The 21,789-nt window shown below is 41.1% G+C and overlaps 1 protein-coding gene and 1 long non-coding RNA gene across 2 annotated transcripts; one reads left to right on the forward strand and one right to left on the reverse strand.

Moving 5' to 3' along the window:
* Positions 1-212: 212 nt before the first annotated feature.
* Positions 213-16,576, reverse strand: appl2 (adaptor protein, phosphotyrosine interaction, PH domain and leucine zipper containing 2). The gene is made up of 20 exons (XM_021567947.2): positions 16,424-16,576; positions 11,392-11,490; positions 11,148-11,207; positions 10,095-10,166; positions 9,169-9,256; positions 8,996-9,037; positions 8,843-8,901; positions 8,224-8,370; positions 7,776-8,011; positions 6,728-6,916; positions 6,576-6,618; positions 6,315-6,371; positions 2,896-2,990; positions 2,612-2,746; positions 2,452-2,504; positions 2,182-2,356; positions 2,053-2,089; positions 1,621-1,776; positions 1,459-1,506; positions 213-1,365 (listed from the first exon to the last, which is right to left on the reverse strand). Exons 1-20 carry the CDS (start codon positions 16,475-16,477, stop codon positions 1,234-1,236), a joined length of 1,977 nt encoding a protein of 658 aa, XP_021423622.2. The 5' UTR covers positions 16,478-16,576; the 3' UTR covers positions 213-1,233.
* Positions 16,577-16,894: 318 nt separating this feature from the next.
* Positions 16,895-18,367, forward strand: LOC118941167. The gene is made up of 2 exons (XR_005037485.1): positions 16,895-17,042; positions 17,281-18,367. It is a non-coding gene; the product is annotated as an uncharacterized LOC118941167 (long non-coding RNA).
* The last annotated feature ends 3,422 nt before the right edge of the window (positions 18,368-21,789 follow it).

The raw sequence follows: 21,789 nt of genomic DNA on the forward strand, positions 1-21,789 counted from the left end.
TGTTTAGGTTAGCATTTCTCTATTGGTGAATGGTAGACATTCTACTTACTTGCAATTGGTTAATGGAACAAGTCAGGAGATATTCTGTATCTGAATCTGGTTCAGTACCAAAGGCAGACAGTCTAGACACCTTCCCACTGGAAGCACGTCATAAAATAATTCATGCGCTGTATCTCTCATATTATACTGATTCAGAAAATAACAGACCTCTATGCAATCTTCAATGTTTGACATATGTCATATTTACTTTGTAAAGGCCGTTGGGAAAAAAAAATTGACAAATATTTTCACAGACCAAGTACCATCCGAAGCCCGACTAGTAAGTAAATAAAGCTCCAAGCAGATTCTATAGGTAGTGGTTTATAAAATACAAAATAGCATTAAGGAAATGGACGGGACAATGTTTTGCACAATGTGCCTATCATCTTACTGTATGGCAGTATGGGTTCTGCATTTTGGTTTCTGCCCTACCATGACTCATTCATACTCCCAAACAGGCTTCTATGCCACCATGCCCACTGTTCGAAGACACATATGGTTGGAGCATTAACACGTTCTTCATTCTCTAATCGCTGCCTCCCAGACAACAAGGAATGGGAGTTTAGCGTCACATGGTACGCCAAAATTCTGACTATACAGTACCTTCCCCCGTCCTTCATTGAGATTAAAACCTTACTTCAGAAATGTTGCCGGATAATGTCTGAAGTCAGTGCATTCTGCCGCGGACATCAAGCCTTTGATTAAATAGAAACCTTGGAAGTGCAATATGGTCTCGTAGGAATGAAAGATGTACAGTATAAATGTCATATGAAGTGCTGCTGAAAAGACCTACATGTAAGTCATCATAGCCAGCCATCTCTACACAATATTATACTGCAGCATTATTAACACAATAGTACCACTAAACTCAAAGCTAGGAAATGTAAACATATTCATGCTGGAGAGAGGGATTTCAACTGACAGTTTAAACTGACAGGATGGTTGAGGATATTAATTCCACCAGGGAAAATAAAGGGATAAAATAGTCAACCTAAACATTGTCCCTTTTAGTAACTGTACATCACTTCAGTGGTCCTGAGTGAGAGATGCCATATAAACCCAGGAGGGTTTTCCTGGTCAACATGTACCAGACTAGAGCAAAGGGGAAGGGCTCATGAGAACATCGCAACCCCACGTGAGGAGGCATTTTGTGGGAGAACCTCTGACTCTCTCCCCTGGTACTATGAGGCATGGCTAGGCCTCAGACTCCTCCTCATCCGGTGCTCCTCCGTTAGCCGTGTCACCAGTCTCACTGTCCAGCAGGAGGAACTTGCCATCGTTGGTCAGAGGCATGTTTTTCATCAGCTGAGCTAGAGCCTTCGGGTCCTACACACACACACACACACAGAGAGAGAGAGATTCAGATGCATAGAAATACTAAACATAGGGTTATTCGAAAATGTAGATTTTAAAACAAACCTTCTTTGCTTCTATAATATCCTTCCCCAAACTTATCGTGTAACATATCTGTGAAAAAAGATATGACACGAATTACACTGAAACTGACTGACCCACGGCAATTAAACGACATATAAACCCACATAATGAATGCAACACATGAATGTGTTTTATGATACCTACCTTCTCTCCCTCCGTGTTGCTCTCGAAGACAAACGCACTAAAGGAGGGCTCTCCCTCCTCGGTCCCCTCGCTCCAGTCTCGCCCCTCAACCACGAAGCCCATCAGCCTGCCGTTCTCCTGGTGGGCCGCAAACTGGGTCACCTCCTGTAGCTGGAACTGGTGGGGGGGAGATTTGTTCATACTGAATACCTACTGCCATCACCAGGAATGAAGCACTAGGTAACAGACAATACACAGATTACTATTAGATTCAGTGGAGGCTGCTGAGGGGAGGACGGCTCATAAGAATGGCTGAAACGGCATCAAACCATGTGTTTAATACCATTACACTGATTCCACTCGTGCCATTACCACGTTCCCGTCCTCCCCAATTAAGGTGCCACCAACCTACAGTGATCAGCGTCAACTAAGTAAGATTTCCATGGAACTTACACTGATTCTTGTGACTTGTGTCCGGGGGTCAATCAACCTGTCGTAAAGAAAACACAATTTCTCAACATAGTGGCAATGTTAAGCTCCCTAGGCACTTTCATGGGCCTCCTGTCTGCCCTGTGTTTGTACCTGAGACAGCTGCTGGTGACCATGAGATGGGACTCTGTGGTTCTGAAGATGTTGTGGATGGCTCGAGCCGCCAGCACCTGTCTAATGGCCTCATAGATCACTTCCTGGGTTTGTCCCGAACGCACCGCCATGGAGCCCAGGAACCGCACCGCAAACACCTGCTGCAGCAGGGAGTCTGCAGACACGCACACGCATGAGGAGACAAAGGATCATGGGATATGTAGTGCACAAGAGTATGGCACCAATAAACTGGACTGGAGACACTCCTACCATCGCTTTCAGGGGAGCAGTCGTCATCTGTTTCTCCGAATGGGTTTGTACGCCTGTCAGGGAGTAAACGCACACTATTCAACATGGTAGAGCTATTATTAGACAAATCAGCAAACAGGAAATGGTTCTGACACACCAGCCCCTGTGGTGTTGGTTTTACCTCCCTCCGACCCTGTTCTGGTCCTGGAACTCCGAGGCAGGCAGCATGATATCAAACTGGATGGGTGTCCCTGGAACTATAAGGTCCTCTGCTTCTGGAGCACTGCTAGAGGACTGCACCCCACCTGGCTTAGCCCTGCGGAGAGGACGAGAGAGACGCAGAGTGAGTGACAAAGAAATACAAAAAACAAGTGATGAGGACACGATTAGCATTCCTGAAATAACACATGACAACACTTTATTTTCCAGGAAAACCAAGGCGTTTCCTCTGCATGAGAGGCTAACCTATCTGGGTTGGGCGAGCCCTCCCCTCTCCTCTCAAAGCTGGTGATGGGCGTGACCGCCTGGATGGCTGTCTGGTTCAGTCTGATGGCCACTGCCTAAAGAAGGGAACAAGGTGCAGCTTCTGTCATTACACTGTAATAATGATAACAGTCCTAACATGTTCTGTGAGTAACACATGATGCCACAAAAGGGCGTAGTTTGGCTAATTCTATTGAAAACATAGGTTGAGGCAGGCACAGCAGACGTCCGTGATCAAATACACTGACTGTACAAAACATTAAGAACACCTGCTCCTTCCATGACAGACTGACCAGGTAAAAGCTATGATCCCTTATGGATGTCACTTGTTAAATCCACTTCAATCAGTGTAGATGAAGGGGAGGAGACAGGTTAAAGAAGGATTTTTAAGCTTTGAGACTTAGTGTGTGCCATTCAGAGGGTGAATGGGAAAGACTGAAGTGCCTTAGAATGAGGTATGGTATTATGTGCCAGGCGCACTGGTTTGTGTCTAGAACTGCAACGCTGCTGGGTTTTTCACGCTCAACAGTTTCCCGTGTGTATCAAGAAGGGTCCACCACCCAAAGGACATCCAGTCAAATTGACACTGTGGAAGCATTGTAGTCAACATGGGCCAGCATCCCTGTGGAACGCTTTCAACACCTTGTAGGGTCCATTCCACTCAGAATGAAATGTTGAGATAATACCAAGAGTGTGCAAAGCTATCATCAAGGCAAAGGGTGGCTACTTTCAAGAATCTCAAATATAAAATAAACCCTTTTTTGGTTACTACATGATTCTACAGGTGTTATTTCATAGATTTGATGTCTGCACTATTATTCTACAATGTAGAAAATAGTCTAAATAAAGAAAACCCTTGAATGAGTAGGTGTGTCCAAACATTTGACTGGTACTGTATATCAGACATAATACATAACAGGCTATGTACACCATATAGGCCTATCAAAAGTATCAATTGGAAGCAGTACTTGACCTTACACTGACCCACCAGTTGTTTGCATCATACTTCCTAGTCTGATTTGTGCCAGATTTAGAATATTCCAAACGTAATAAGAAGCCAACAAATTACAGAGTGGCACTAGGGAGTCATGAGGGCAGAGAGGAAGCAACAGAACAGACGATGCATTTGTTAATGTATACAAATTATGGGAAAGCACACATCCAAGCGCGCAGAACCCGCTGGTGAACACACACATAAGCATACATACACACACCGTATAGATAGGTCGTCTGTGTTGCTATGTGCAGGGGGAATGGGTGGAAGTTCAACTGGGTGGAAGTAGCAGCCTCTGATAATGTGGACTCCTCAGGGTCATTAGATAAGACTAGGTCTGTGTCATAAAACACTAAATCACAGTTCAGACATATCTCATGGGAGCAACAGTATCATCTCTAAAACAATCAGGAAATGTGCTAAACACAAAACCAGACCAGACCGGACTCTGGAGCTGGAAACATCCTGTCGCATTGCCCTGTTGCTACTCAGAATGGGCTTGGTTTAAAAACAAAAGGGTGTGTCTTCGCCTTACCACAACATGCAAATAGATGTAAGATCATAATTTGAGATAGTTTGCTACAGAAGGACAATAATCCTGCAGTATCAGGAAATGTGAATTATGTAAATTATAATTCATGGACATTTGTGTAGGGGTTGGTACATTTTTCAAAAGGGAAAATCAAGTCTGAAATGTCAAAGTGGCGATTACAAACTTCAGAAGCCTTTTTAAAGGTTCTCCTGCGACAGGGTGATCAAATTAAGATTGATTATTCATCACAACTGCTTTTAAGTGCTAGGAAAAATGACTGATTTACCACTATATTTTAGTTGATAAGTATCGTTATAACCAGCTGGTGCTAGAGGTGGTATATAATATGTACAGTCGTGGCCAAACGTTTTGAGAATGACAGAAATATTAATTTTCAAAGTCTGCTGCCTCAGTTTATATGATGGCAATTTGCATATACTCCAGAATGTTTTGAAGAGTGATTAGATGAATTGCAATTCATTGCAAAGTCTTTCTTTGCCATGCAAATGAACTGAATCCCCAAAAAACATTTCCACTGCATTTCAGCCCTGCCACAAAAGGACCAGCGGACATCATGTCAATGATTCTCTCGTTAACACAGGTGTGAGTGTTGACGAGGACAAGGCTGGAGATCACTCTGTCATGCTGATTGAGTTCAAATAACAGACTGGAAGCTTCAAAAGGAGGGTGGTGCTTTGAATCATTGTTCTTCCTCTGTCAATCATGGTTAACTGCAAGGAAACACATGCCGCCATCATTGCTTTGCACAAAAAGGACTTCACAGGCAAGGATATTTCTGCCAGTAAGATTGCACCTAAGTCAACCATTTATCGAATCATCAAGAACTTCAAGGAGAGTGGTTCAATTGTTGTGAAGAAGGCTTCAGGGCGCCAAAGAAAGTCCAGCAAGCACAAGGACCGTCTCCTAAAGTTGATTCAGATGCGGGATCGGGTTACCACCAGTACAGAGCTTGCTAAGGATTGGCAGCAGGCAGGTATGAGTGGATCTCCACACGCAGTGAGGCGAATACTTTTGGAGGAATGCCTGGTGTCAAGAAGGGCAGCAAATAAGCCATTTCTCTCCAGGAAAAACATCAAGAACAGACTGACATTCTGCAAAAGGTACAGGGATTGGACTGCTGAGGACTGGGGTCATTTTCTCTGAATCCTCTTTCCGATTGTTTGGGGCAACCGGAAAAAAGCTTGTCCGGAGAAGACAAGGTGAGCGCTACCATCAGTCCTGTGTCATGCCAACAGTAAAGCATCCTGAGACCATTCATGTGTGGGGTTGCTTCTCAGCCAAGGGAGTGGGCTCACTCACAATTTTGCCACATCCTCCGAGAGCAACTTCTCCCAACCATCCAGGAACAGTTTGGTGACGAACAATGCCTTATCCAGCATGATGGAGCACCTTGCCATAAGGCAAAAGTGATAACTAAGTGGCTCGGGGAACAAAACATCTATATTTTGGGTCAATGGCCCAGAAACTCCCCAGACCTTAATCCCATTGAGAACTTGTGGTCAATCCTTAAGAGGCGTGTGGACAAACGAAACCCCACAAAATCTGACAAACTAAGCATTGATTATGCAAGAATAGGCTGCCATCAGTCAGGATGTGGCCCAGAAGTTAATTGACAGCATACCAGGGCGGATTGCAGAGGTCTTGAAAAAGAAGGGTCAACACCTCAAATATTGACTCTTTGCATCAACTTCATGTAATTGTCAATAAAAGCCTTTGACACTTATGAAATGCTTGTAATTATACTTCAGTATTCCATAGTAACATCTGAGAAAAATATCTAAAGACACTGAAGCAGCAAACTTTGAAAATTAATATTTGTGTCATTCTCAAAACTTTTGGCCACGACTAATTTACCTCAGGGTTGTCTGTCAGGTAGATCTGTCGGGAAATGTTGTTCAAAGTGCAAATCCACTGGGGAGAAGAAACAGAAGTTAGTATTAGGCAGCCATCTCTCAACAAACATCAGAAATTTCAAATAGTTCCTCTAATGCAGCTTGTGACAAGCAGGCCAGAAAAACAAACATGAATGAATGTGTAGCAATGGCTTTTAACACATGGATGAAAGAAGCCTAGAAAACAAACTGATACAAAAGATTTGACTGATATGATACATACCTCCTCATATTCCTTTTTGCTCTCTGCTTGTAAAATCATTGACCTGCAACATCACAAGAACAAAATTAAAGCACATTGTTTTGTAAGACAATACAACTTATTCTCACAACTCTGTGTTGGTCTTGGGGAGGTTCAGTGAAGGTTTAGCGTACGTTTTACCGGAGGGGGAGGTGATCTGAAAACAGTAGCGTCTGTCCTCGCACTCTACGGCCATGACGGAGCTGTTATCCAGGTCCAGCACCATACCCCCTGCCACAGCCCCTCGCGGCTGGCACATGAGGTTCCCTCCCTGGGTAAAGAAGTAAAGGCGGTCCCAGGCGGTTGTCACCAGGCCCGTCTTACTGTGAGGGAAAGCAGGACAGGACCGTATTCATTAGTGTACACCATAGCAAAAACTTTTGAAAACGAGAACAAGCATGCAGGCAGTCCCTCCTGCCGTTTGACCTGTTTGCTTCCGTTTTGTTCCTAGTGAATACACCCCAGGTCACAGATTTGGAGCAGCTGCTGTCTTAATGACTCAGTAAATGGACCTAAAATTGGAAATCTACAGCAAAAGCACTCAGAAAGTGCTGAGAAGTCAAATCAAGAAACTTCTCTACAATTATGTATGGATGACACGGATGTGTCATTAAATAAAATTGCTTTCTGCAGAACCTTTTATTTTGTGCTGCAGACAGTTGTCAAAGTCTGGCAAAGTTTATGAGGAAAAGACTGCATCTGACAGCTCTGGCATTTTAATTTAACATTTAATAATTTAACAGACGCTCTTATCCAGAGCGATTACAGGAGCAATTAGGGTTAAGTGCCTTGCTCAAGGGCACATCGACAGATTTGTCACCTAGTCGGCTCGGGAATTTGAATCAGCGATCTTTCGGTTCTAGTCCCAATGCTCTTAACCGCTAGGCTACCTGCCTCCCTTAACAATGTTGGTTCGGCAATTCTACCTTCTTATATGTAACTAGAATTGTAGCTGACAAACAAATTGTTTTCTCTGAAGTACAATGAGTGTAACATTGAGACACATTTTTATTGGAGTTTAATGGATTAAAACAGGCGCAGCTAAAGTGTCATTTGATAGGGAATAAAAAAGCCCTGTGAACACCAGACAGACCTGAAACCATCAAACAAGGAGAAGAGACATCAGATACTGGTAGACCCAATTTAAGAAAACACCCTTGAAACAATGAAAGTTATCCTTACTTCCTGATATTGAGGTAGCCTGCCTTCTGTATAAGCGTGCGGTTGACTGGGACGGAGTCACGGTCAGGCATGTACACAGTATCCTCCATGGAGAGCAGCTCTCGCTGGGTCAAACGCATGGCCTCAGCCTCCGAGTCCAACTGAGCCTGGATACTTTGTGTCATGCTGGACACTGACACCAGGAAGCTGTCCATTTTCTTTGAGACTAGATCCATGCCTTTCTTATAGAAATGGATCTGAGGGGGACACAGACAGAAAACATCTGTGCATTCATTGCTTCTCCAGTTCTGACTTGCTATTGGACCACAGCAATCTGTGCTATCCTGGTTTATTCACATACTGTAGTTGACTTACGGTAGGAATAAAGTGTGTTGTATGGTTTAACGACTGGTTTACTACTTGTAGTAGGGGTTTGGGTGTGTGTTTGTATTGGCTATGCTGGTTGTACCTGGGCCTGTGTGTATCCCAGCATGGGCTCCAGCATAGCTACTCTCTTGCGGTACTGCAGGGCATTGAGGGCACAGTAATACTGCATGGAGGCCTGGTGCTGCTTCCTCCTGGAGTAGGCCACCTCCCCCACCAACTCTGCCTTCACCTGCACCACAACACAGTAGTTTGTGAGACACAAACACACACAAGTAATTAATAACCCAAATACCCAGTTAATCAGGGGGAGAGCTAAACAGAGCAACATCACCTCAACTGAAGTATGTCATGACCTCTCAACTATTATGAGGCAGTTATACAGTAGCACATGTCATCTAATAGTACCAGCTTTACTGACTTTGTCGTCCCCATGGGGGCATTTGGTTGCAGTATCATGTACATGTTTAAAGTGGCATTTAAATACAGTAGAAAACAAATTGACAAAAACATTAATAACAGTTACATAGCAACTAGACTAGTCTGCTGGCCTTCCTGGGTCGACAGGAACATTAGCCCAAGCTGTTTAGGAGGGATCTCACACCTGACACAAAGCATTATCTAGTTCAGGGGGGGGGGCACTTCTACAGACACTTCTAGTGCATTGTTGTACTGTTAGAAGTTTGGCTAGTACACATCACTACCTTCTCATTCTCCTTCTTCTTGGGCAGTCTGCTGTACTTGACCATGGCAGCCTCGTGCTCTGTGAAGGGGAAGGAGTAGACATGAGTCTGACGATCAGCTGCTGTGTTATAACTCCAAAACAAAATCATATCAAATGAGAAACCCATACATACCATCAGAGGCGATGCCAAATACTTCTCTTAATGTGCTTATCTCTGAGAAGTCAAATAGAGATTCAGTGTCAAAAACCATGACAACGCAAAAAGTCAGAATCAAACAAGGAAATTGTATTCAAAATGTGTGAAAGCAACAGGCTGATAAGCAGGTGTTTGTAAATTGTGTCTACCTGTAAGGTCTTTCTCTCTGAACTGGATCATGGGAAAAATCATTCTGTCAGCCATCTGAGAGGCCAGCTCTGAGTGTAGTGTGTTCAGCTGGGTAGAACAGAGACAGACACACTCAGCCTTACATCAAAACATCCCTGAAAACAGCAGGGGTTGATTGATTGTTGTTCAAAAATGAGTTCAAAAGCAGTTATTTAAAATGACTGATCAGAATCAGAATGTGGTGATCTCCATCCTGCAATTTGAGAGCCAGCCAAAACACATTTTATTGGTCTGCAGATTAATTTAATCCTGTAATTTGTTATTAATATTAAGCATAATACCCTATGCGGCTAAATGCTAAATAATCTATCAAGTAAACACTGTTGAAAACCTAAAACCTCTTCAGTTTATTGTGGACTGTGAAACAAAGGTCAGAGCAGGATTAGGTATAACCTGCAGGGAGATGGATGTATGCTCTAGGCCAGAGTTGTTGGGCTAGAAAGGCAAACAATGACTTCATTCTTTGTGGCTGCTCTAATGCCACTCCACCACAGGCTAGCAAGGCCCCCTGCTGCTCAGTCCATCCATCCAAACACTACCACCACTAGACTACACCTCGAGGCCAGCCAGAGTGATTCTCTATCTGGCTACACCTCCACCCATCTATCTACCTCTCTCATCCTGGCAGCCTGCCCCATAGCCTCTACAGAGAATTTATCAAAGCTCCAATGATGAAATGTGTTCATTGTAATGATAAGGGGAAACATATTATTCAACTCCCAATTTATAAAAATGTGAGAGGATATTTTTGGTATATCAAATTTTTGTTTTCTTCTTACCTCCATAGATTCCAAGACTGTTAAACCCCCATATACATGCAATACATCCCCTATATGTGCACAAACACAGTAACACAAACACACACGCACTGATGCATGAGCCTCACCTCCCCCACAGTTCTGGCAAATTGCTGCAGTGTGCTGATCACCTCCTCGTCACCTTTACCAAGGGCAAAATTCTGGAGGAAAAAAAGACTGACTTTAGATCTTCTGTTGGCACTCCAATATGTCCATTAAACATCACAAATGGTCCTTTTGTTCGATAAATTCTGTCATTACATCTCCAAAATGTCCATCTATTTGGCGCGTTTGATCCAGAAAATCACCGGTTCCAACTCGCACAACATGACTACAAAGTATCTAATATTGACCTGTAAACTTGATCCAAACATTTCAAACAACTTTCCTAATCCAACTTGAGGTATTTTTAAAGGTAAATAATCGATACAATTTAAGATGGGATAAACTGTGTACAATACCGGACGAAAACAAAGTGGAGCGAGCTTTCAGGTCATGCGCCCCAACCACAACAGTACACTAGACTTGACCCTCGTTCTGAACAGCCCTACTTCTTAATTTCTCAAAGGTAAAACATCAACCAATTTCTAAAGACTGACATCTAGTGGAAGCGATAGGAACTGCAAGCACCACATAGAAAACCCATTGAAAAGAGAGTGACCTCAAAAAAAATTATTCCTGGATGGTTTGTCCTCGGGGTTTCGCCTGCCAAATAAATTATGTTATACTCACAGACATAATTTTAACAGTTTTAGAAACTTTAGAGTTTTCTATCCAACTCTACCAATTATATGCATATCCTAGCTTCTGGGCCTGAGTAGCAGGCAGTTTACTTTGGGCCCGCTTTTCATCCGGACGTGAAAAGTGCCCCCTTATCCTTAAGAGATTTTAAACATTCAAAGAGCACTTCCTGTAGCACATTCCAAAGAGTAATACACTTGAGGCTATTATGTGAAAAATACACAATTCTCAGTGCTGGCATGTTACCTTCTCCTGTGAAAAGGCCAATATGCTTATAAATCCAATGGTAGAATGCAGAGTTTTGTGCTTTCTGAAATAACGTTAGGCAGCAGGTTGCATCACAATACACTGCAGTTAAGCGCATGATTGTTGTCCAATATGCTCAGTAAGAAAATACTTACTTGCTTCTCATATTCCAGTAGCTGACTGGACAGCTGTTCTGTAGCCAATCCCATCTCACTCTGACAAACACAGGAAGTGATGTTATTAGCAGTTTATCCCCTAGATGACCCCTCTTACAGGAAACTAACTATCAGAAACGGCACACATCATGCAAACTAAGCTATAGTATGCTCTCGTAAAAAAAATCTATGACTCTTGAAATTGGATTGAACACAGGCTTTTGTTCGTGCGTGTGTGTGTTACCTGGGCTCCATAAACCCTCTGCATAGACTGAAGCAGCTGGTTGGTGTAGTCTGTGAGTGTTCCCGCATCTTCCTCAAACACACTGAGCAAGGAGCGAGTCTGAAGCAGACAGAGGGACATACTGAAATATATGATCATTGACAGCCAGGCAGACTGAGAATGACAATAGGATCAACAGGCAGACAGGCACTGATATAAGCCTAATTGTCGGGCTTTTAAGACCTTTAGCCTGATTGTTCACCTGTTTTTAACCTGTAATTGTTTCAATAAAAGGTGTGGTGTGGTAAGGAACAGATCGAAATGTAAAGGGGTGGCCCAAAATAAGGGAGGGTAGCGCATTTTTTTCAGGGGCACAGGGAAGGGTTGTGCGTTTTTCCCTGGTTTACTTTCGCTCGTCTGCTCGTATTTTCCCTATAAACAATGGCTATACTTACTTTTGATATTACCCTAATAAAAGTTTAGAAATGTTTGTAAAGGTTTGGTATGGTGTGGATATTATTAAGCGTTAGCTACTGCAGGCCTATGACATGAAGGCAGTGCGCCCCGGCGCTCCAACTGACTGCGACAGTTGAACTTGATAGTTATCTTGATGCAATATTTTCTGATTGAAAATTACCCTCCTTCTGTACGTCTGTATAGGAGAAGCCATGTGACAAAAATAAATGCATGCCACCATGCTCTGTCGCTCTGGGGTTAGGCCTAAGCTTCTCCTCCTGTATGTAGGCATGTATGTACAGTCGTGGCCAAAAGTTGAGAATGACACAAATATTAATTTCCACAAAGTTTGTTGCTTCAGTGTCTTTAGATATTTTTGTCAGATGTTACTATGGAATACTGAAGTATAATTACAAGCATTTCCTAAGTGGCAAAGGCTTTTATTGACAATTACATGAAGTTGATGCAAAAAGTCAATATTTGCAGTGATGACCCTTCTTTTTCAAGACCTCTGCAATCCGCCCTGGTATGCTGTTAATTAACTTCTGGGCCACATCCTGACTGATGGCAGCCCATTCTTGCATAATCAATGCTTAGAGTTTGTCCGAATTTGTGGAGTTTCCTGGCCATTGACCCAAAATATTGATGTTTTGTTCCCAGAGCCACTTAGTTATCACTTTGGCCTTATGGCAAGGTGCTCCATCATGCTGGATAAGGCATTGTTCGTCACCAAACTGTTCCTGGATGGTTGGGAGAAGTTGCTCTCGGAGGATGTGTTGATACCATTCTTTATTCATGGCTGTGTTCTTAGGCAAAATTGTGAGTGAGCCCACTCCCTTGGCTGAGAAGCAACCCCACACATGAATGGTCTCAGGATGCTGTACTGTTGGCAGGACACAGGACTAATGGTAGTGCTCACCTAGTCTTCTCCAGACAAGCTTTTTTCCTGATGCCCCAAACAATCGGAAAAGGGATTCATCAGAGAAAATGACTTTACCCCAGTCCTCAGTAGTCCAATCCCTGTACCTTTTGCAGAATGTCAGTCTGTCCCTGATGTTTTTCCAGGAGAGAAGTGGCTTCTTTGCTGTTCTTCTTGACACCAGGCCATCCCCGAAAAGACTTCGCCTCACTGTGCGTGCAGATGCACTCACACCTGCCTGCTGCAATTCCTGAGCAAGCTCTGTACTGGTGGTGCCCCGATCCTGCAGCTGAATCAACTTTAGGAGACGGTCCTGGCGCTTGCTGGACTTTCTAGGGCGCCCTGAAGCCTTCTTCACAACAATTGAACCGCTCTCCTTGAAGTTCTTCATGATCCGATAAATGGATCATACAAACCGTGGCAGCAGAATTTGAAAATGTATTTCTGTCATTCTCAAAAAATTTGGCCACAACTGTATACATGTACAGTACTAGTCAAAAGTTTAGACACCTACTCATTCAAGGTTCTTTATTTTGAATATTTTCTACATTGTAGAATAATAGTGAAGACAAACTATGAAATAACATTTGGAATCATGCAGTAACCAAAAAAACAAATCAAAATATATTTTATTGAGATTTTTCAAATTAGCCACCCTTTGCCTTGACAGCTTTGCACACATTCTCTCAACCAGCTTCATGAGGTAGTCACCTGGAATGCATTTCAATTAACAGGTGTGCCTTGTTAAAAGTACATTTGTGGAATTTATTTTCTTCTTAATGCATTTGAGCCAATTGGTTATGTTGTGACAAGGTAGGGGTGGTATACAGAAGATAGCCCTATTTGGTAAAATACCAAGTCCATATTATGGCAAGAACTGCTCAAATAAGCAAAGAGAAACAACAGTCCATTACTTTAAGACATGAAGGTCAGTCAATGTGGATGTCAAGAATTTTGAAAGTTTCTTCAAGTGCAGTCACAAAAACCATCAAGCGCTATGATGAAACTGGCTCATGAGGACCGCCACAGGAAAGGAATACCCAGAGTTACCACTGCTGCAGAGGATATGTTCATTAGAGTTACCAGTCTCAGAAATTGCAGCCCAAATAAATGCTTCACAGGGTTCAAGTAACAGACACATCTCAACATTAACTGTTCAGAGGAGACTGCGTGAATCACTCCTTCATGTTTGAATTGCTGCAAAGAAACCACTACGAAAGGACACCAATAATAATAAAAGACTTGCTTGGGACAAGAAACATGAGCAGTGGACATAAGACCGTTGGAAATCTGTCCTTTGGTATGATGAGTCCAAATATGAGATTTTTTGTTCCAACCACTTTGTCTTTGTGAGACGCAGAGTAGGTGAACGGATTATCTCTGCATGTGTGGTTCCCACCGTGAAGCATAGAGGAGGAGGTGTGATGGTGCTCTGTTCATGACACGGTCTGTGATTTATTTAGAATTCAAGGCACACTTAATCAGCATGGCTACCACAGCATTCTGCAGCGATACACCGTCCCATCTGGTTTGCACTTAGCGGGACTTTCATTTGTTTTTCAACAGGACAATGACCCAACACACCTCCAGGCTGTATAAGGGATATTTGACCAATACTTTTTTGGTTACTACATGATTCCATGTGTTATTTCATAATTTTAATGTCTTCACTATTATTCCACAATGTAGAAAATACTAAAAATAAAGAAAAACTCTTGAATCAGTAGGTGTGTCTAAACTTTTGACTGGTACTGAATATATTAATATCATACAGTGGACACCTTAGCCTTTGCATGCAATACCCTGATACATGTATTGCTCAAATTTGACAGCTGAACCGTGAGGTAGACAATTAATGTATATTAACTATATTAACCCCCCCACAAAGCTTTAAACTCTGAAATGGCATATCGTTTTTAGAAATATTATTGAATATTCACATGAAAATCTGTCACCAATTGGATGTAAACCTAGCTAAAGACATCCTAAAGACTCTGACAAGTGTGCTAGTCCAGTGTCTCTTTGATTATGCCTGCACATCATGGTTCACCAGCAGCCCCAGAGATCTAAAGAATAAGCTACCAGCCAAACAAGCTTGTAAGAATTGTACTTAAACTTCCCCCTCATCTGGAGGTAAAGCATTTTTTGGCGTCTATATATATATATATATTTATATTTATGTAAAACATAGGGACCACAATGGAAATAAGTCGACCGACTTTATAGTGAAATCCTGGTCACTTTAAAAAAAAAATATTTGTGTAAATATGTATTTTTTACACTGTCCAATAAAATAAAAATCAATCAATCCAATCAACGCAGAAATTAATGACTGGTGTTTTGTAACAGAGGTTTCTTTCTAAAAACATGTGTGACTATAGGAGATTATCAAAGGCTTGGCTTGACACTGGGTAAGCATACAAGGTAGGGAGGGGTGTATTTTCTGTTTGTTGAGATTGACAGTTTATTTTTTGTGATGTTGAAAACGCAAACGATGATGTTGAAGTGCTCGAAGTCAGTATGCTTTTTTTATGTTGTGTAGTGCATTGGCACAGAAACCTCTTGGTGGAAAATGTGTTGCATATTATATATCATTATAAATATTTAATAAAAATGTTAAAACTCTGATACAATACAGATGTGCGTCTTGACATGTTCTGTGACTCACTCTAATTGATTCATTGATTTGAAGAGGAAGAACTATGCAGAGCTAGACATAAACCCCAGGAATGTTGAATTTTTTATCAAACTCAGAGGAGCCAGCCATAAACCACATACATAATGAATAAGACAAGATAATGTGATTTCATGTATGCTAGATTTTTCTCACACAGCCTATTGTAGCATAAGTGCTAGTGAAATAGCATAGGCTACAGAAATATAGCCTACATTTGGTTGTGTCTGCAAGTGAACGATATCAAGAATATTCTTAGCCTAACTGATAAAGTAGTATTACAGTAAGCGTTATTAAGATAGTGTTATTTAAACAGTAAACTAAACTGATTAACTGGATTACATCTCCACACCACCAAAGCTACTGAGGACAATTAGGTTTAGTCAGTGCCTTAAAAAAATATATTCCATATGTGCCGTCCATTAAGTCCCATAGTTGGGTCGGTTAGCCTATTGACCAATTCCAATGGATTCTAATACTCAAAAACCCCTCCCACAGCCCGTAAAATAGGCCCGAATCGGGGTATTTTCAGAACCAAAAGATATGAACACTTATTTTGTCAAACAAATCATCCATGTCAATCGCACCCCAAACTAGTCCAAAGAAGAGTGTGACTGTCACGATAAACAACTAATCGATGTTTTGACGCAGACTTTATCGACATCCGAACTACTAATTGGGCGATGCGCGACTCATCACGACACTGCTCATGACTAGACAGGGAAAGCCCTTCTCGAATCTCGAGCAATATGCAAATTAGAGGCGGGATTAGTACCTGATAACAATAACGACTTGTGACACATTGTATCAACTTTGTATCGGATACATGGCCAATGAGTGGAATAGGCTACATTCCTCTAAGAATCAGGCAATTCAAAGCTGTCATTCATCGTCGACTAGAGTACTTTAGCCTACAACAGTGGAGCCGGATTGCCCAATTTGGCATCTCCTACAATACCTTTCCTCTCAAAAACAGCACATAACATTAAATAGTATAGACCTACCTGAGGACTGTCCTGCAAAGCCTCCTCTAAAAGCAATTTATGGGCGGCCGGCATCTTGTTCACAGCGAAGAGAACAGGCTTGAATTATTTAGCGAGTGGACTCTCTTTCCCAGAGAGCTTTGTGCGGATGTGGGTGACACGTAAATTAGCATTTTGTAGGCGGTCCCTTAGCGAACAGTGAGAGGTCTTTTAGCTAAATTTCATATATTTCTTTTTTTATTTAACCTTTATTTAACTAGGCAAGTCAGTTTAACCTATTGAATCCCATCAGTCACAATAGTGACCGTAAAAAAACGTTTTCAGTTATAAGGCTCTAAAAATGTTACTGAATGATGTATCAATGCATTTCCAGCAAATATTGAAATAATAAAGGGTTTCAATGAAATATGTGCAGTGTCACATGTTTATTGTAGATTGTCACATGACCAGAGTTGTTTACTTCCTGGTTGCGCCACGAGAATCAATCAAATCAATCAAATTTATTTTATATAGCCCTTCGTACATCAGCTGATATCTCAAAGTGCTGTACAGAAACCCAGCCTAAAACCCCAAACAGCAAGCAATGCAGGTGAAGAAGCACGAAGAAGACGATAGCTGCGTCAAAGCTCCCAAACAAAAGGTTAGTAAAGTATGTTAACATTAAGATAGGACAAAGATTTGTTGGTACACATCATCTTTAAGGTGTCTAGTATTGATATATGCATTTGCAATTACTCAACTTTGTTCAGTGTGGTCATAGAATGTGTAAACATGTTGACCGATGGAATAACACAGTGCATCTAGGTATACACATATTTATACACATACTGTACATAGTTCTTGTTCTACCTAACTTTCTACTCTGTTCTTTCTTTTAGTTTCACGTTGAGTAAAGTTCTGGATATGTTGGATCTAGGTGACTGCCCAGACAAGGCATGCAACATTGCAGTTATCCCTCAGAGATTGTGATAGCGGTGGGTCAGATATGGACAACAGCCAGGCTGTTGAATGTGTATGCTGAACCTATGCAAACAGATCATGACAGGAACAACGTTATCAGTGATGATGACCTACCCCTCACTACCCCACACTCTCCTCCCTGAGACTGGGTTGGGTCATGGACCTCAAGGTTGCAAGTTCCTTCATGACAACCACTTCACTTGCACTCCGCAAAGAAATGACAAAAAGAGGATATGGGAGATCTGGAACGATGAGGCAAAATCGTCTGTTTGATGTCCCATTCAAGCCACAGAAAGACTTCATGAAGTTACCTGGGGAACCTCTGAGGTTTTGAGCCAAGGAGACAAGTTGCTGGTCCGTTAGAAAGACAATAACATTGTCACAGTGGCAACAAACATGGAGGAGAAATACAGTGAGACCTCTGTCAAGAGATGGAACAAGGAGCGATGTGCCTTTTGACAAAGTCCAACAACAAAATGCATCAACCGATACAATGAGCACATTGTTCTTCACAACCTACAGGTTTCAAGATACTATATCTCCATCAGTTCTAAGAAGTGGTGGTGGCCCATCTTTGCATGGTCTCTCAAAAGTGCACTCGTAAACAGCCATTTATTTTACAGAGATGTTATGGGAGGGACAATCGACCTGCTCACCTTCTCATGAATAGTGGCACAGTCTCTTATGCAAAAGTTTGGCATGAGACCACTGAGCCACGGAAGGAGATCTCTACTGGCTGCCACTGTTGAAGATCAGGCAAGATATGACAAAGCTTCTCACTGGCCAATCAACACGATGCACCGGTTCCAGAGACGTCGTCATTGTGACAAACGCACTGCCTATGCATGTGAGAAATGCAAAGCGCCACTGCACATTGAGTGCTTCAATATATACCACGGGCAGTAGAAAAGGCGTTAAGAGCAAATTAAAAAGGGCTGAAAAAGCCAATAAAAAAACAAATGTGAAAAGTCAATAAAGGATGAGGAGAAGCAGTACCACGGACTCTAGGAAGAAAAGAAAAGTCAACGAAAAAGGGAATCAATTGATTCAAGACCTACTGTATGAAAGTAGGTCTGACTGATTGTAGTTTAAAATAGTGATGCACAAACTAATTGTGCAATTGGTTCTGAAGCCTACCTCTATGATATGTATGTATGTATGTGTGTGTGTGTATATATATATTTATACATACATACATACATACAGTTGAAGTCGGGAGTTTGCATACACCTTAGCCAAATACATTTAAACTCAGTTTTTCACAATTCCTGATATTTAATCCTAGTAAAAATTCCCTGTCTTAGGTCAGTTAGGATTAACACTTTATTTTAAGAATGTGAAATGTCAGAATAATAGTAGAGAGAATTATTTATTTAAGCTTTTATTTCTGTCATCACATTCCCAGTGGTGAGATGGGAAGAGGTCTTGGCTTTTGAAATTGCAAGGCATCTAGCTCTGTAATAATCCTTGTAGGTTACTCATAATCCTACACAAAGGTGAAGACTGAGTGTACTGTATTCATCAAAAGCTGTTAACATAATGTGCGTGTGCACACCCAGAGTTAATGAAGGTTCTGCCCTCAAGGTTTGGAGAGGGCAGAGAAACATCTCTGTATTTATCAAGGAATTGGACCACATAGCTCCATCTGATGCCAAGCATGCACTGCCGACATTGTAAAACAACACCTGAAACATCATGCATGTCACCAGAAAAAAAAAGAGTTGTTGCTGTGGCCTTGCATAGGGAAACCATAAGAACGATTAACTTGAAGGGAATCAGTAACCTACACAGGTTTTTGAGGGTTTACTAGGCCTACAAACTACTGCCAATACACACACACTTGTTATTGTGAAAACTGTCCTCAACCCGGACACCGGGGTAGACGTAACATAGTAAATCTAAATCCGGGACACTCCATTTAGTATGATATGTTATATTTCATATGGTATGTATTAATTTGTGGATGTGCATCATCCATTTCGGATGATATGTTACAAATTGCAATTTGTACAATGTCACCACAACGTCATAAAATGTGCTATTTTAGTTGAAAAGAAAGATACAATTTCTGTAATTAAGGCATTTTCTATGATTTTTTATTTTTTTGTAATAATATTTTCGTTACAATTTGGAAGTTTTCTTAATTATATGTATTCATCATTGTCATGTCTAAATGTCCATATATGTCTTGATGATACTCAAAAACATGTTTTTACCACATCAAAATCTTTATATTTGACATTATTTTAGGGATTAAGAACAAGCATATAAGGTTCACATATGGGAGAAATCGTAAATCAATTTAATACACTGTTTCCTAAAAAATATGTACCCTGATGGTAATGACTTAGCATTGTGGTAATGACAGTGTCATGGAAATAACATTTCACATAAAACATTTGAATTCAAAAGGGACTTATTTTGGTGAACTCTGTGTATGACCGCTTGACCTCTGGTAATTCTATCTTGAACTTCTGATGGAGTTTTGCCAGTGTGTCGTTCATGTATCGCTTCTGCATTTTATTTCCTTTTTCCTGTTGATGCTCGACTGTTACCATCACGTTCCTAAAAAAGTTTTATTTAATCTTCTATTGATGGGCTGATTGCATTCGACTGTTTCTTTTTTGAGTACCACAGACAAGTTGGCCGTTTTGTTGTTTGCCCGCATTGTCTTCGCAGAGAATCCAAATTCTATTTGCCATTTTCACCATGCAATACTTTTTCAGTATTTTCCCAGCCAAAACCTTGGATATCACTGGTGGGTCTTTTGCACTCGGTTGCTTCTGGTATTTCTCTCTCAGCTCTGAGATGATGGTGTTATGTTATTTTTTTCAGATTCTGTGGCTTTGACCGCATTTGTTGTTTTGTTTTTGTACCGGAGGAATCCAAAATTCTGATCTTCTCTGACAATCTATTATATATTTTTAAAAATAATTTCCCTCCGTATTCTTTCCGTGGCCTTCAACTTCATATTGACCATACATAGATCCTTGTAGACTTTGGATCTGTTTTTTTTTTTACACCTTTTCTACAGCCTCTCTGTCTTAGGGTTTCCGAGTTTGAATAGGATGGGGAATCTGGTGACATTTGAGGGGCTAATAGGTCATCATTTTGTAGCTGTAAGACTTCCTGTGAGTGTGGTGGTGTGTTCCTTGACAGGTATGACTCCATAACCACTCCTCTCTGGATAGTTGATCTGCTGTTTCTTTGGTTCATTTTCCATTGCCTCCTTTTTCTACCCTTTTTTCTCACTGGGAAAGTTGTGAGATTGGTTTCACAGTTCACCACTTTCTTGTCTCTTGATTTGTCTTTCTTTGTGTCGTCCGGGTTTGAGTTTTGCCGGGTTAGGCCGTCATTGTAAATAAGAATTTGTTCTTAACTGACTTGCCTAGTTAAATAAAGGTTAAATAAATAAATACAAATAAATACTATTGGTATCTATAGGATCTTGTTTGATTTTGTTAGTATGTGCTCTTGTCCTATCCTTGGTTGAATTTGGGGGTATCTTATAGAATAATAAATTAATAAATAATTAAAGACAGTAATAACCATAGTAAGTCACATAAATAGAGATCAAATCACTCAATAAAATATAATGGTCTTATTTAGCAAATAAGTGTTAAATTTCAACATGATCATACAGTATATGCAATTTGTGTGTCTTTTCAGGTCTTAAGGTAAGTACAAATGAATTAACATTTTGTCATTACCACCGCATTCTACCCTTACCATCACAGTTCATAATGTGGTGGGAATAACATTTTTACATTATTTGGTCATAAATAGGAATTCTAGTATTTTAAATCCAGTTGAACAGATACAGTAGCAAACAATGTATCCTAAATAATACATGTTCAAAACAATTTTAAAAAATCGAACATAATGTGACGACAATCAGTTAAAATATCGGATAGGTCAATGTTTCATGGTTCCGACTAGCACATGAACGCAGCATTCCATGCAGCTATCTAGGCAGCGTATCATACACGCGACACTAACACGCAGTCTAATTAGCGATTTAATGTTATTTTCTAATAATTATTGTAAACATTGGCTAAGCAAGAGGCAGACAAGCAGTCAAATTAGCAGTGTTAGTTTTCAGCGACGATATGGCAGCAACTACAAATATTAGCTTACATCACCCAAAACGCAGTTTAATTTTGCTCCAATGCAATGTGTAGCGACGACATGCTGCTTGTGCAACTGCAATATACGTTATAACAGACATATGTCATTGAATGTTCGTTCAAATCGCCACATGGTTTTTATTTCAGCTGAGGCAGAGACATAGGCGACATCATCATGGTTCGAAAGAAGGTGATAAACACGAAGAGAGGAGGAGTGTGAGCAGCTAAGTAGAAAGAAATGTGTCTGTAAATAACAGATCCGGATCCGTAGCTTTGAGAGAGGTTTCCGGGGGCGGGGGT

The sequence above is a fragment of the Oncorhynchus mykiss genome, chromosome 2 (genome assembly GCF_013265735.2).
Source record: "Oncorhynchus mykiss isolate Arlee chromosome 2, USDA_OmykA_1.1, whole genome shotgun sequence".
NCBI classification, from domain to species: domain Eukaryota; kingdom Metazoa; phylum Chordata; class Actinopteri; order Salmoniformes; family Salmonidae; genus Oncorhynchus; species Oncorhynchus mykiss.

Excerpts from the sequence above, each read along its gene's own strand:
- appl2 (XM_021567947.2), bottom strand. The coding sequence starts at position 16,477 with ATGCCGGCCGCCCATAAATTGCTTTTAGAGGAGGCTTTGCAGGACAGT. Across the intron at positions 2,505-2,611 it reads CAGAACAGGGTCGGAGGGAG|GCGTACAAACCCATTCGGAG; the intron begins GTAAAACCAACA and ends ACTCCCTGACAG. Across the intron at positions 2,090-2,181 it reads GTCACCAGCAGCTGTCTCAG|GTTGATTGACCCCCGGACAC; the intron begins GTACAAACACAG and ends TCTTTACGACAG.